Genomic DNA, 16,345 nt, shown 5'->3' on the forward strand with positions numbered 1-16,345 from the left:
CTGCAACCTGGGCATGTACCCTGACCCAGAATCAAACTGGGAAACTTTCAGTGCATGGGATGATACCCAAGCAACTGAGCCACACCAGCCAGGGCACATGTGACATTTATTAAATAAGTTCTCCCATTTATATGCAGTTTGTGGTATATCACAACAATTACAGTTGTAATATCAAAGGTCACTTATCACAGATCATCATAATAAATATAATAATAGTGGAAAGGTTTGAAATATTGCAAGAATTACCAAACTTTGATATAGAGACACATGGAGTGGTGAAATGCTTTTGGAAAAATGGTGCTGATGGACTTGCTTGACACAGGGTTGCCACAAATATTTATTTTTATAAGTGCAGTGCCTGCAAAGTGCAGTTAAGTGAAGGTTGGTAAAACAAGTGTGCCTATACTTAATCCTTCAGCAACCAACCATCCTCCTATCTAATAAAAGAGAAACATGGTAATTAGCGTACGACCGCTACTCTTCCCATTGGCTAATCAGGGCGATATGCAAATTAATTGCCAGCCAAGATGGCGGCTGGCAGCCAGGCAGCTGGAAGCAAACATGAGGCTTGCTTGCTCCAGTGACGGCGGACTCCAACATTCCCCGCCTAACTTGCCGGCCTCTCAGCTGGCAGTTTGAAACATTGTAACAAATATAGAAGCTAAACAAAACCCCAGAAACCAGCTTTCAGCCAGGCCGGGATATCAGAGCTGGAGATGATACAGTGTTTCAATTATAGAACCGAAACAAACCAGATACCTGCTTTCAGCAGCAGAGGCCTTGGCCCAGAATTAAAAAAAAAAAAGGAAAAAAAGGAGCGGTTGGGAGCTTCTGTCACCCATCAGCCTGAAAACAGCCCTTAGCTCCTCACCAGACTGGCCAGGCACCCCAGTGGGGACCCCCAACCTGAAGGGGGTGTGACCAGCTGCAAACAGCCATCGTCCCCTCATCCAGGCTGGCCAGGCACCCCAGTGAGGACCCCCACCCTGATCTAGGACACCCTTCAGGGCAAACCAGCCAGCCCCTACCCATGCACCAGGCCTCTATCCTATATAGTAAAAGGGTAATATGCCTCCCAGTACCGGGATCAGCGGAGCCGCGAGGCCTCCCAGCACCGGGATCAGCGTGACAGGGAGCAGCGCCCAAACCCCCTGATCGCCCTGCGGCTCTGTGTGTGACAGGGGAAGGTGCCCCAACTCCCCAATCGGCCCTACCCTGAGCGTGACTGCGGGTGGCATTGCAACCTCCCAATCCGCCCTGCTCTGTGCATGACAGGGGGCGGCGGCCCAACTCCCCAATCGGCCCTGCTCTGAGCCTGACCAGGGGCTGCACCTAGGGATTGGGCCTGCCCTCTGCCACCCCGGAGCAGGCCTAAGCCAGCAGGTCGTTATCTCCCGAGGGGTCCCAGACTGCGAGAGGGCACAGGCCGGGCTGAGGGACCCCCCCAAGTGCACAAATTTTTGTGCACCAGGCCTCTAGTCCTATATAATAAAAGGGTAATATGCAAATTGACCCTAAAGGTGGAATAACCAGGAACAACTGGTCGCTATGATGCACCCTGACCACCAGGGGACAGACACTCAATGCAGGAGCTGCCTCCTGGTGGTCAGTGTGCGCCCACAGGGTGAGCTTCGTTCAGTCACAAGCCGGGCTGACGTCTGTGAGTGCAGCAGCAGTGGCGGGAGCCTCTCCCACCTCCTCAGCAGCACTAAGGATGTCCCACGGGGAGTGGGCCTAAGCTGTAAATCAGACATTCCCTCAGGGCTCCCAGGCTGCCAGAAGGATGTCTGACTGCCAGCTTACGCCTGATCCCCCAGGGACTGGGCCTAAGCCGGTTGGTGGACATCCCCCGAAGGCTCCCAGACTGTGAGAGGGCACAGGCCTGGCTGAGGGACCCCTCCGAGTGCATGAATTTTCATGCACTGGGCCTCTAGTCCTATATAATAAAACCCTAATATGCAAATGAACCGAACAGTGGAATGACTGGTGTACTGACTGGTCACTATAACACGCACTGGCCACCAGGGGGCAGATGCTCAATGCAGGAGCTGCCCCCTGGTGGTTAGTGTGCTCCCATAAGGGGAGCTTAGCTCAGCCAGAAGCTGGGCTCATGCTGGCAAGTGCAGTGGCTGTGGCAGGAGCCTTTCCCACCTCCGTTGCAGATGGGTGGTATGGAACAAGGGGTCCTGGACTGCAAGAGGGATGTCTGTCTGCCTGTAGGCAGACATCCCCCAAAGGATCCCAGACTGTGAGAGGGCGCAGGCCGGGCAGAGGGACCCTCCTTCCCCCCCAGTGTACCAATTGCATGCACCAGGCCTCTAGTATACATTCTAAGTTTCTCTTTATCGTTATTCTTTTACCACTCTCATTCAGGATTTTTTTCTCTGTAATCACTGTATTAGTATCTATTTAATACTATTTTAAAATCTTGTTTGATATAGTTAGCTGTTTGTACTGAGAGTTGACTTTCTAGCCTATATTGTGGAACACATTGATTATGATAAAACTATTACATTTCCATTCTCTTTTGGCTATCTTACTGTTCTCACATAGTATGTAATTGGTGGTGAATTTTGGTAAATTGAATGAAATTTGTATATATGATGTCCAGTCAATCAGAATATACTATATCTTTATTCTTTGAAATAAATGCCAGTTTATTATACTACAAAATGTTCTGCTCTTTTATAATGGCATTGATAATTTGTTTTTTGAAAAGGAGTTAGTTTGAAATGTAATGCTAATTAATATTTACTGTTAGTACAGATGGGTATCCATGCATTTCCATATTTCTGTCTGCCTTTGTGTTTTGAGTATAGAAGTGTACCATTAATGGCACAAACAAATCCAGACCTTGGTTTAATTTATGTTTTTGGGGGTAAGAAAGTTAAAAAAAAAGATTTTAATTACTTTGTTAATCTAATAGTATTACTGTTAAAGAATCATTTTTTAAGCAAAAGCAATCTCTGCAGTTAAACATCACTTTTAATCTTTCAAAACCAAAAGGATACAATGTGCACTTAAGTATAGAGGTTAGTGTAATCAATCTAAGAATAATAAGTCAGTGAAGATAGCATTTTGCTTACCTGCTACCTATTGTACAATTTTTCTATATGTAATAAATATATCCTTGAATTTATTTTTTTGTAACTAACTATGTCTGCTCCAAATGCACTTTAGCCTTTCATAATCTGAAAGGGAAGGATGCCCTAACCACCTTTTATTACTCTAGAATTATATGAGTCCTCACAATGTGATGGGCATAGTTCGACTTGCTGGATATATATCAGTGAACCAAACAAGTTCCTGTTTCCATGAAGGTTAGAAAGGCGATAAATATATGTCATAAGTCATGTGTGATAAATTTCTGAAAAAATTATGCAGAATAAAAATCTAGAGATGACTTGAGAGACTTGCTTAGATCTCACAGGAAGCAGCTGAAGTAGTTTTGGTCTTTAGGTTAAAACAGTATCCTAGAAATTAGTTTTCTTCATTTATCTTAAACTGGGAGTGTGGAGATTGTAATAGATATTCAATCCTATTTTTTTTTTATCCTCACACCTTTCAAAAATCTGCATATATAGAATTTAATAGTCATTTAAGTGTACTGTTTTTTAAGTTACCACATTTTTCACATAGTATGAAAGCAACCTTAGAGTTATAAACTAAATTTTAAGACAGTTAGAAAGTATTTCTGTACTTAGCCTCCCTCATGAAGATATTTACATGCATTCTTCTTGGTAAATTTTTACCAAGCTTAGTTAAGGTACAACCTGGCAATAGGAGACTTTGTGTCTGAAAATCACTTTTGATTGAAATTTAATACCTCCTATAATTTAACTTTTAGCTTTCTGACTTTTCCTACAGTAAATCCTTATATTTGTCTACCAGTGACACATTCTTTTCTTCTCTTATGCAAATTAGTTATTTCAGTCAAAAGCCTTTCATATTATTCTTTCTGCATGAGTGTCTTCTTTGAACAATTTTAATACCTCTGACCTGTACTTTTAATTTGGCATTAACCATGCACTACTCTTGAAGAACTTTGGTTTTCTAAAACTTTAAAATATTGTTTTCGTGTTTCTTTTTCCATGTTTATTTCCTTTACTTTGTCTTCTCCCATTGGATTGAAATGTTGTAATATTGTTTAACAGAAAATTTCATTGTGAAGCAACTTTTTCTTTAGAAACTCATTTTCTTAATGCTCTTAAGAGTATTGACTGGTTAGAGTTAACATATTGTGAAATTTTTCAAATATTTACTGAGATTATTTTCAGAGTGTTCTTTTTATTTGAAATATTAGAAATCTGAAATGTTATCTCATGTTAAACTGCATTTGTTTAGGAAATTTAAAGAGAAACATTATTTCCTCTAAATTTAACCTTTAGTATTAAATTTGTTGATTAAATATAGCAGTTATAACTGTTTACAAGACAGGTGACTTTCTTTTTTTTTCCTTTTTTTTTTGCTTAAAATATTACAAAGAGTATTACATATGTGTCCTCCCCCCCCCCCCCCGCCCTTGACAATCCCCTGGCCTCCCCTACCCCCCAGTGTCTTATGTCCATTAGTTATGCTTATATGCATGCATACAAGTCCTTCGGTTGATCTCTTACCCCCCTCCCTCCTGCCCCTCAACCCTCCCCGGCCTTCCCGCTGCAGTTTGACAATCTGTTTGAGGCAGCTCTGCCTCTGTACCTATTATTGTTCAAAAGTTTATAATGGTCTCTATTATCCATGAATGAGTGAGATCATGTGGTATTTTTCCTTCATTGACTGGCTTATTTCACTTAGCATAATGCACTCCAGTTCCATCCATGCCATTGCAAATGGTAAGAGTTCCTTCTTTTTTACAGCAGCATAGTATTCCATCGTGTAGATGTACCACAGTCTTCTAATCCATTCATCTACTGACGGGCACTTAGGCTGTTTCCAGATCTTAGCTATGGTGAATTGTGCCGCTTTGAACATATGGGTGCATATATCCTTTCTGATTGGTGTTTCTGGTTTCTTGGAATATATTCCTAGAAGTGGGATCATAGGGTCAAATGGGAGTTCCATTTTTAGTTTTTTGAGGAAACTGCATACTGTCTTCCATAGTGGCTGCACCAGTCTGCATTCCCACCAGCAGTGCACAAGTGTTCCTTTTTCTCCACATCCTCTCCAGCACTTGTCGTTTGTTGATTTATTGATGATAGGCAGTCTGACAGGTATGAGATGGTACCGCATTGTTGTTTTGATTTTCATCTCTTGGATGATTAGTGACTTTGAGCATGTTTTCATATGTCTCTTGGCTTTCTGAATGTCCTTTTTTTTTAAAAAAAATATATTTTATTGATTTTCCACAGAGAGGAAGGGAGAGAGATAGAGAGCTAGAAACATCGATGAGAGAGAAACATCGATCAGCTGCCTCCTGCACATCACCCACTGGGGATGTGCCCGCAACCCAGGTACATGCCCTTGACTGGAATCGAACCTGGGACCTTTCAGTCCGCAGGCCGACGCTCTATCCACTGAGCCAAACCGGTTTCGGCTGAATGTCCTCTTTTGAAAGGTGTCTATTTAGGTCCTTTGCCCATTTTTTGATTGGATTGTTTATCTTCTTTTTGTTAAGTTGTATGAGTTCCCTATAAATTTTGGAGATTAGGCCCTTATCAGATATGACATTGGCAAATATGTTTTCCCACGCAGTGGGTTTTCTTGTTGTTTTGTTGATGGTTTCTTTTGCTGTGCAGAAGCTTTTTGTTTTGATGTAGTCCCATTTGTTCATTTTCTCTTTAGTTTCAACTGCCCTAGTAGCTGTATCAGTGAAGAAATTGCTTTGGCATATGTCTGAGATTTTTTTTGCCTTTGGATTCTTCTAGAATTTTTATGGTTTCCCGTCGTACATTTAAGTCCTTTATCCATTTTGAGTTTATTTTTGTGTATGGTGTAAGTTGGTGGTCTAGTTTCATTTTCTTGCATATATCTGTCCAATTTTCCCAACACCATTTATTGAAGAGACTATCTTGGCTCCATTGTATGTTCTTGCCTCCTTTGTCAAATATTAATTGAGCATATTGGTTCGGGCCGATTTCTGGGCTCTCTATTCTATTCCATTGATCTATATGTCTGTTCTTGTGTCAGTACCAGGCAGTTTTGAGAACAGTGGCTTTGTAATATAGCTTGATATCTGGTATTGAGATCCCACCAAGACAGATGACTTTCAAAGATGGAACAATACAAAGTTTCTGATGTTATGAAGGTTAAGAATATGTTCCTTAAGGTGCTTTTTTTTTTCTTTCTTTCTTATTCTGACATCTGGATACTAGGCATGAATGTAATTGTGTTCTAGGTTAGTAATTTTTTTAATTATTGCAGTGTTAGATTTTTTGAAATAAAGTTTCCCTGATCATGTTAAATAGTGATGTTTTATCATAAGATAAGAAAGTATATTGTAGTACCTATTTGTAAGTAGCACTATGACAAAGGATGTCAAAACAAACTTTTCCCTGAGTCTTAGGAGTTTGTTATTTTCTAATTCTTTAAATTGTATTACTATCATTATAGTCTTCACTGCCATGTACTCACAGTTTTCAAAAAGCCAGTTTCACCTTAAGAATAATCTTGAGCTCTAGCCTGTTTGCTCAGTGGTTAAAGGGTCATGGGTTCATTTCCAGTCAAGGGTACATACCTTGGTTGCTGGCTGGATCCCAGGCCCCAGGTCAGTGCGTGTGGAGGAGGCAGCCATTCGATGTGTCTCTCTCACATCTGTTTCTTTCTCTCCCCCTCCCATTCTCTCTAAAAACTAATGGGAAAAAAAAAATCCTCAGGTGAGGATTAACAACAACAACAAGATCTTAAAGCAATAGATATTTATTTTATGAAATCTCCACTTTTGAATACATCCTTTTAATATTGTGTGTGACAAAATGGGAAATACACATAAAGCACTTGTGTGTATTTTAGGTGTGAGGTAATGACACCTTTTAGCTCCTTTTTTTTTTTCATGAGATGCCATTTTTGCTAGAAAAATATAACTGGCAGACACATTACACTGATCAAATTGGGATATTTGGCAAAAGTTCTTGGAAATAATAGGAGTGAGCCTGTTACTTTAAGGAAAATGATTGGTGGTTATTTTTTGTCAATGATAAAAGTTTTCAAGTACAAATTAGAAGTTTGGAAATTTATTTGCCTGGGCTTAGAAGCTTTCCAGAACTTAAAAACTTTTCTAATGAAATCAGTGGTGATGTTAATGAATGTGGCTTGTTTTTTTTTAATATTGTAGTTTAATTTTTAATATGGTAAATGTTAATAAATTTAACCTTTATATGAAGTAGTACTTTATATGTGTAGTAAAGGAGTCCTGATGGCAAAAAGTCTAAGAACAGCTGATACAGATCCTCTGCCTAAGTCAAAGGTTTCACAGTGTAACCTTATAACCTCCTCCTACCCGACCCTCATCCCACCAAATTAAAATAGAAAAGAATACTATGATTTCTGTAAAAAGAAAATTAGATTGCATGGTAATAATATATTTTAAAATTATTTCACCAATGTAATTTTCTCCTTTAGTTATACAGTGGGCTTATATAACCCCATTGAATTTACTTAGGATTGCATTGAATTTATTATTGTTGATAGTTACATTAAAATATTTTTTTCTCTCTTCCTTTTTCTTCTGTTTATTTCTCTTCTCATTTTCCTCTTCTCCTTTCATTCCTTCCTTCCTTTCTGTTTGTATTTGTTTTCTAGGTGGAGTCTTTCATTTTGGATCAGGATGACTTGGAAAATCCAATGCTGGAAACGGCTTCCAAATTGCTCTTGTCAGGTACTGCTGATGGTGCAGACCTCAGGACAGTAGATCCAGAAACACAAGCTAGACTGGAAGCTTTACTAGAAGCTGCAGGTAAGTCCGCAAAGTCCACATATGTAATAAGTCTACCTAATTAAAGTTACAATAAATCTAAAAAATTTCTGTCATTATCAATGTATGACCTTGGATATTTAGTATAATACTGCTCATAAAGGTTAATGTATTATTTTTTAGAGAATTACATGGAACATTTCATTAAAGAATATTTTTTACCAGAGTAAAATATAAGGTTGTTGTCAACCTTTTTATAAAGAGGGACTTCTTATACAGTCGATTTTCATTAGTCCTAAATTCCATATTTGTGAATTTGCCTACTTGATAAAATGTATTTGTACCCCGAAATTAGTACTCACAGCACTTTCTCAGTCTTTCATAGAAATGCACAGAATGGTGAAAAATTTGAGTCGTCCTACACACATGTTCCCCGCTGAGGTGGAATAAGGTGATGTTCTGCCTTCTTGTTTCAGCTTTCATACTGTAAACAAGTGTCCTTTTCACAATCTACTTAGTGCCACGTTTTTCAGATTTGTGTACCTTTTGTTGGTAATTTCACTGTTTAAAATGGCCCCAAAGTATAATGCTGAAATGCTGCCTAGTATTTCTAAATGTGAGCAGGCTGTGATGTGCCTTAGGAAAAATACATGTTAGATAAGCTGCTTTCATGCATGAGTTATAGTACTATTAGTCATGAATTTAGTGTTAATGAATCAACTATATATTATATAAGGTTGTCTTTAAACAAAAACACACATAAAACAAACATATATTGTCTAGTTATTGCAAATGTTGTGATCAGAGGCTTGAAGGAACCTAGTCCCATTTTCCTGCAGAAGCAGTAGTTCAGTATTCATGAATTCAGGGTTCCCAGGAACTCTACAGAACATAAATACCATGAATAACGAGAATCGACTGTATATAATTCCCCCCACTTTTTTGTCAGAGACTGTCTCTTAAAACCCTGTAAAGTGAATTATTATTTTTGTAAAGTGGGTCATCATTATATTATTCCTATAGGAGATTACATGACATAATAAAAGATTTAGCTATATATATATATATATATATATATATATATTCTTAACTATAAGGGAATAGTAACTCTTGATTATTTAAATAATTGTACTGTGTTCATGGTTTGAGCACCTCTCTGTGCTGTATATTGTACATGCAGTGCATGTAAACTGCTACTTAATTATAGAATAAAACTAACCTACTATTTGATAATCCTTGAGTAAATATCTTTTAACACAGCATCTAATATTTGAAGGACTCATAGTTAAGTTTGATTTCTATCCTGGGTAAAATTCTAGAATGCATTATTAAAAGATTCTTAGCCAGATACAGATGAAAACATAGTAGGGGCACATGAAAGGTCCTGTCCCTGAGTATAGACAACTCTTTGTTACAGTGTAATAGAGATATAATTTAGCATTTGCTAGAAATTGATGTTGCTGTAGAAGTTTGTGTGAGGGAAATGGGGATTGTAAAATAATTTGAAAACATGTTGTAAGAGGAACAGGGATTGTTTCTCCTGGAGGTGAGAAGACTCAGATTGAATACAAGAGGGATGTTTGTTTTTTGGGGCTCCAAGAGGCAAAATCAGGTACAAAGATGTTGCTACATGAAAGTTGATTGCAGCCAAAAAGAGTTACTTTTGGAGGTAGAGTTCCATTTTATTTTCCTTATAGATGGTAACAAGCTAGCCTGCCCTCTCCCTCTCTTCCTCTCTCTCACTTCTCCTCTCCTTCCTCATTTATCTCCTTCCCTTTTTATTTTTTATTTATTTATTTTTAAAATATATTTTATTGATTTCTTACAGAGAGGAAGGGAGAGGGATAGAGAGTTAGAAACATCGATGAGAGAGAAACATCGATCAGCTGCCTCCTGCACACTCCCCACTGGGTATGTGCCCGCAACCAAGGTACATGCCCTTGACCGGAATCGAACCTGGGACCCTTGCGTCCGCAGGCCGACGCTCTATCCATTGAGCCAAACTGGTTAGGGCTCCTTCCCTTTTTAAATGAAAAATCTCATCTGCAAACCCAGAATAGGTTAGTGAATCCTTGGCATATCCATCACCCAGCTTCCACAGCCATCGATGTATGGACACATTTTAAAATATATTTTTATTGATTTTAGAGAAGAAGGGAGAGAGAGAAACATCAATGATGAGGGGGAATCATTGATTGGCTGCCTCATGCACACCCCCTACTAGTTATTGAGCCCACAACCTGGATATGTTGCCTGACCAGGAATCAAATCATGACCTCCTGGTTCATGGTTGACACTCAATCACCTGCTGAGCCGTATGGACACTTGTTTCATCTTTACACATAACCACCTTGCTGATTCCCCACCCCACATTTTAATTTAAAAGCAAATCTAAGCATCATATTATTTCATATATAAATAATTCAGTATGTACTTCTAAATTAAGAACTTTAAAAAAGAGAAATAAGCCCGGCTGGTATGGCTCAGTGGTTGAGCATCGACCTATGAACCAGGAGGTCACAGTTCAGTTCCCTGTCAGGGCACATGCCCGGGTTGTGGGCTCGATCCCCAGTGTGGGGCATGCAGGAGGCAACTGATCAGTGATTCACTCTCCTCATTGATGTTTCTGTCTCTCCTTCTCCCTTCCTCTCTGAAATCAATAAAAATGTCTTAAAAAGAGAGAGAAATAAAACCATAATACCATTGCATATGTAAGGAAAAAATAATAGTAATTCCTTAATATTGCCAGATATCCTGTCAGTGTTTAGAAATTATTTTTTTATGTTAATAATTTTTTTGTGTGTCTTAGTCATAACAGTTCCTTTTTCCTCGCCGCCTCCTCCTCCTCCTTTTTTTTTTTGTTAATCCTCACTTGAGGATATTTTTTCTATTGAATTTTTTAAGGAGAGTGGAAAGGAGGAGAGGAGGGGAAGAGAGAAACATTGATAATCGATATGAGAGAGACATATTGATTGGTTGCCTCCTGCACACTGCCCGACCAGGGCTGATGATTGAACCTGCAACCCATTTACATCCCATTGACCAGGAATTAAACCTGCTGTTCATGGGTCAACACTCTAACCATTGAGCAGCACCATCCAGGGCTTTTTATCCTACTTTTTATTTATTTAATTTTTTTTATTGATTTCAGAGAGGAAGGAAGAGGGAGGGAGAGCTAGAAACATCATTGATGGAAGAGAATCATTGATCAGCTGCTTCCTGCACATCCCCCACTGGAGATCGAGCTGCAACCCGGGCATATGCCCTTGCCAGAATTGAACTGTGACCTCCTGGTTCATAGGTCAACGCTCAACCACTGAACCATGCCAGCTGGGCTCCTACTTATTTTTGAAGAAATGAGTCATTTGTTTCACTCTGTGGATTTTCCCAGTTGTACCATTGTTTGTTGTCATTTCCTGAATCAGAATTCAGATCCAGATATTTGACCAGATTTCTGTTCATTTGGCAAGATTACTTATTCCTGGTCTTTATGTTTCGTTATGTATCACATAGGTACTTTGGTTGTTTCTCTTTTAATGATGTTGAGATTGATTACAGTTTAGGCATCTTGAGAAAAGTTTTTGAGACCTTGTCCGAAATGCCTTATCTTCATAGTTGATAGTTTGACTAGGCATAGAAGGCTAGTTTAAAAATCACCTTTTTAAAAATTTTTGAAGTTACTGCTTCGTTGTCTCCTATTGCAATTCAGAAGTTTGATGCTACACTTACTTAGGATATTCTCCTAACTCTGCTGTTTTTCCTTACTCTTCCTTCTCCAAAGCATTACAGGTTTTGGCATTTTAAGGTTTTGATCTTATTTTGAATTTTTTTTGCTATCTTTCACATTTAAGATTCCAAATGCCTGATAAATCCTGTGTTTTGTTTGTAGTTAGTAGCAGTGCCATTAAAAGATAAATTGAAAGGTGTACATTAATATGTTGTCTACTGGTGAGTTTTATTACATATTATATGTCATATATGTAATATAACTAATTTCCTATTGCAGCATAACAGTTTACAATAAACATAGCAATGTGACACAATACCCATTTACTATCTTTTAGTTTCTGTAGATGAGACATCAAGGCACACAGTGGGGCTAGATTGTCTCGCTTAGGTTCTCATGGACTGAAGTTAAGATGTCACCTGAGTTGACTAGGCTGTAGGAAAAAGTCTGCTTCCAAGTTTGTTGTTGTTGATAGTAGAATTCAGTTCCTTGGAGTTGTAGGACTTAGGTTCCAATTTCCTCATGGACTATTAGCTGGGGCTGTTCTCACTTCCTTAGGTTGCCCACATTTTTTTGCATGTGGTATCCTCTATCTTTGACTTCTCATGCTTTGCACCTCTGACATACTTCCTTTTCTCCATTCTAATCAGCCAATCTTGTTACGGGTCGTGTGATGAGGTCAGGCCCACCAAGATCTGTCTTCAGGTCTTCTGTGCCATGTAACATAACCCTAACCCTAAAACCCTTTTGCTATGAGAAACCTGCACAGATATGTTTGTTATTTCTGGATGAGTGGTCTTTTTGGTCTATATCTTAGTTAAATAGTTTGTTTTAAAACCTATAGTAGTGTTTCTTAAACTATAATGTGCATCTAAATCACTTGGGGATCTTTTTTTAAAAAATGCAGTTCTTGTACCAGTAATTCTTAGGGCTTGAGATTCTGCATTTCTAGCAAGCTCCCAAGTGATAGCAGTGCTTCCAGTCCATGTACCACATGGTGAGTAATGGGGGGGTTCTATAATATCCATCATAATATCAGATGTTTATCTTAAAATTAGAGTAAAGGTCCTTAATCCTGCCTGTGTATCAGAATTTTCTTAGAGCTTTTAAAGTATGTAGATGCCCTCGCCCCACTTCCTGATGAATTTCATCTTTAGATATAGGAGAGCTCAGCATCTGTATTTTGGTAAAGCTTTGTTCCCTTATGGGCAATCTGGATTAAGCACTACTAAGTTAGAATAATAAAGGTTAGAAATAAGCTCTCTTTATAATGATATCTGGAAAAGAACAAGTTATATTTCGTGGAAATGGTTACTAACCATTTCTGCTTTTGAAATGTTTTTCTTTTGTTACTCTGAATTTTGAAAATATGGTACATTTAGATAGGATTTTGAGTATAATAAGTTGCAATCCTAATTTGAAATAAATAGCCATTCAGATATAGGTTATTATAGCCCATAATGTTTTATTCGGCCATTTTTGGTCACAAGTGATAGTAGCCCAACTAAATAACTACAATAATAAAAGCATAATATGCTGATTAAACCAGACAGCCAAACACCTTCTGAACGTTCTTCCGGCCTAAGCCGGGGCTGCAAGGGCAAAGCCAAGCCGACGCAGTTGTGAGGGCCAAGCCCCTTGCACGAATTTCGTGCATCGGGCCTCTAGTTCTTAAATAAAAGTGGGTATTTACCAAAAGTATAGGTTTGGTGCTGGCTTCTGGCACCATTGGTGTCAATGAGTCAAAATAACTTTATCAGAACTCTGTCTCCTTTCTTATTTCTCTAGTCTTTTCTTCTCTTTGTTGACTTATTTTTGGGTAGTCTTTTTCATTTGTGGTGTGAAAAGTGACCAAATAATTCAAGGCTCTCATCCTAGCAATTTAACATCCTTTGAACATAGGTTGTTTAATTGTCTCAGTATAGCCAAACACCCATTTCTGGCACAGGAGAATCACAGGGTTAAGCAGGTTCAGATCACTTGGAAGGAATAAGATTATCAGAGAATTGGAGAGAGTGATTTTCCAAAAGATTCAGGGCAGAGCATGTATACTTATAATGTACCATTTGTAGGTTATTTGATAACATATATAGAGTTAAATAACTTGAATTTTGCTTTATTTCTTCTTTTGGTGCATTCATTTTGGTGTGACAATAATATATAGGAATAGGCAAATTATCTACGGCTGATGGTAAAGCCTTTGCAGATCCTGAAGTGCTTCGGAGGTTGACGTCATCTGTTAGTTGTGCGTTGGATGAAGCTGCTGCTGCACTTACCCGTATGAGAGCTGAAAGCACAGCAAATGCAGGGCAGTCGGACAAGTAAGTACATTTTCATTGTAATAAATATAAAAAACATTTTCTTAAAAATAATAAATTAACATTTATTTTGTTCCTGGAACTATACCAGACATTTTACATGTGTTATCTCGTTTATACTAACAAAAAGTCTTAATCATGGGTTTTGTTTTTATACCCACTTTACTCATGAATAGCTTAAGAGAAGTGAATAACTTAAGTTTAAATAGGTGACAAGTGGCAGAGCTAGGTCATCAGTGTCTGCCTATCTGCAAAGGCTGACTTCTTAGCTAATACATTATAAAAGATATTTTGCTGATTTAGGTTTTCTTCTCTTTTAATGTTTTGATGACAAAGAAGCAAATGCTTTCTAATTAGTCATGCCATTTTCCAGTTCATGTATATAGTTCTGTTTTAAAGGGCATGGTCTTTATTTGTTTGTTTTATAAATGTACAAAAAGTATCATAGATCTAGTTCCATTACTTGAATGTAACACTTATAGTCAATCACATTGAAGCATGTACATGTATTTTTGTATGTTCTACAATTCCTTTTATATAGTACTAGAGGCCCGGTGCATGAAATTCAAGCACAGGGTGTGAGAGGGTCCCTCAGCCTGGCCTTCACCCTCTCCAGTCTGGGACCCCTTGGGGGATGTCTGAGGGCCGGTTTAGGCCTGACTGTGGGATCGGGCCTAAACCGGCAGTCGGACAACCCTCTCGCAATCCGGGACCGCTGGCTCCTAACCGCTCACCTGCCTGCCTGCCTGATTGCCCTAACTGCTCCCCGTTGTCGGCCTAATCCCTAACTGCTCTCCCCTGCTGGCCTGATCGCCCTAATTGCTCTCCTCTGTCACCTGATCCCTAACTGCTCTCCCCTGCTGGCCTGATCCCCCTAACTGTTCTCCCTTGCCAGCCTGATTGCCCTAACTGCTCTCCCCTGTCACCTGATTCCTAACTGCTCTCCCCTGCCGGGCTGATCGCTCCTATCTGCCTCTGCCTCGGCCCCACCATGGCTTTGTCCAGAAGGACATCCAGAAGGTCGTCCAGAAGATGTGCAGTCTAATTAGCATATTACCCTTTTACTAGTATAGATAGTAAGGGCTCATTCATTAAATATTTTGTGACTTAGCTTTTTTAAATTTTTCTGATGATGCTATGCAATAAAAATCACATCATCTCATATATGAAAGTAATTATGTACATAGTAGTGTGAAAAGTGGATGTAAACCCTAATCGGTTTGGCTCAGTGAATAGAGCGTCGGCCTGCGGACTGGAGGGTCCCAGGTTCGATTCCGGTCGGGGGCATGTGCCTTGGTTGCGGGCATATCCCCAGTGGGGGGTGTGCAGGAGGCAGCTGATCCGTGTTTCTCTCTCATCGATGTTTCTGGCTCTCTATCCCTCTCCCTTCCTCTCTGTAAAAAATCAATAAAATATATATTTTTTAAAAAGTGGATGTAAACAAAGAAATGGCCAGGGGAACATCATTAATACTTGTTCCTTATCTCCTCAGAAGCTTCTTTTTTTTTCTTTAAAAGAAAGCTACTTTATTTATTTTAGCAGTTGCCTTTAAACAATTGAGAAAATAGGAATATTCTTTTTTATATATGTTTAGAGAATTAAAAATAGCATTTAAGAATTGGCTTTTGGATAATAGTTTAGTTTTTGTTTTTTTAATATATTTTTATTGGTTTCAGAGAGGAAAGGAGAGGGAGAGAGAGGTAGAAACATCAGTGATGAGGGAGAATCATTGATTGGTTGCCTCACGCATGCCCCCTACCTGAGATCGAGCCTGCAACCAAGGCATGTGCCCTGACTGGGAATCGAACCTCTGACCTCTTGGTTCATAGGTCAACGCTCAACCATTGAGCCATGCCAACCAGGCTGTATAATAGTTTTCTTAGGCATCTACTTTTAACACTTGGAGTGGGGGAAACGAGTTAAGTCGGCTCGCGTGAATTGCGCGTACTCCGCGGGAGCCGTCTTAACTCGGTTCATATAGATTTGCGGTGGAGTGCGGGAAACGTGTAAACTCGGGCCGATTGTAACTGCGTATTACCAAATATTTGTTTGTTTGCCGTTCACAAAGATACCTACCTGCGTATGCGAACCGTTTCATACCCATTGGGGTAATAGGTATCATAAAAATCCCTGATTTTGCGCGGGAAACCTAAATAATTGCCCGCGCCATCTTATATTTTGGCGGGAAATTCACCCCACACCGGAGTGTTAAGAATGTGAAAGAAGTTATATAGTATTACCAAGCGTATAAATTTGCTATTTCTATTTACTCTGTATTGTCTTTATTTATGTAGATTTTTGTGTTCTTATTAATTTACTTTACCAATCTTCTCATATATTGATTCTTTTTTAGGTATTCTCAGATTCTATTCCTTAGTTAACAGTTCAGTTTTTCTGGCCTACAATATTATTGATCTCCATATATTTAAAAAAATTTTTTTTACTTTATTG

The 16,345-nt window shown here is 39.0% G+C and overlaps 1 protein-coding gene across 6 annotated transcripts in view; it reads left to right on the forward strand.

Moving 5' to 3' along the window:
• The window catches only part of ANKRD17 (ankyrin repeat domain 17), a 177,967-nt gene that overhangs the window by 69,686 nt on the left and 91,936 nt on the right, over window positions 1-16,345 (forward strand). For all 6 annotated transcript variants that reach the window (XM_070395149.1, XM_070395186.1, XM_070395159.1 and 3 more), the window contains exons 2-3: window positions 7,738-7,891; window positions 13,741-13,897. In XM_070395149.1, the coding sequence (XP_070251250.1) occupies window positions 7,738-7,891; window positions 13,741-13,897 (311 nt within the window). The remainder of the gene's footprint in view (window positions 1-7,737; window positions 7,892-13,740; window positions 13,898-16,345) is intronic.

Source organism: Myotis yumanensis, unplaced genomic scaffold (assembly GCF_028538775.1).
Source record: "Myotis yumanensis isolate MYYU_CA2020_CCGP unplaced genomic scaffold, mMyoYum1.0.hap1 SCAF_1, whole genome shotgun sequence".
Taxonomy (NCBI): Eukaryota; Metazoa; Chordata; class Mammalia; order Chiroptera; family Vespertilionidae; genus Myotis; species Myotis yumanensis.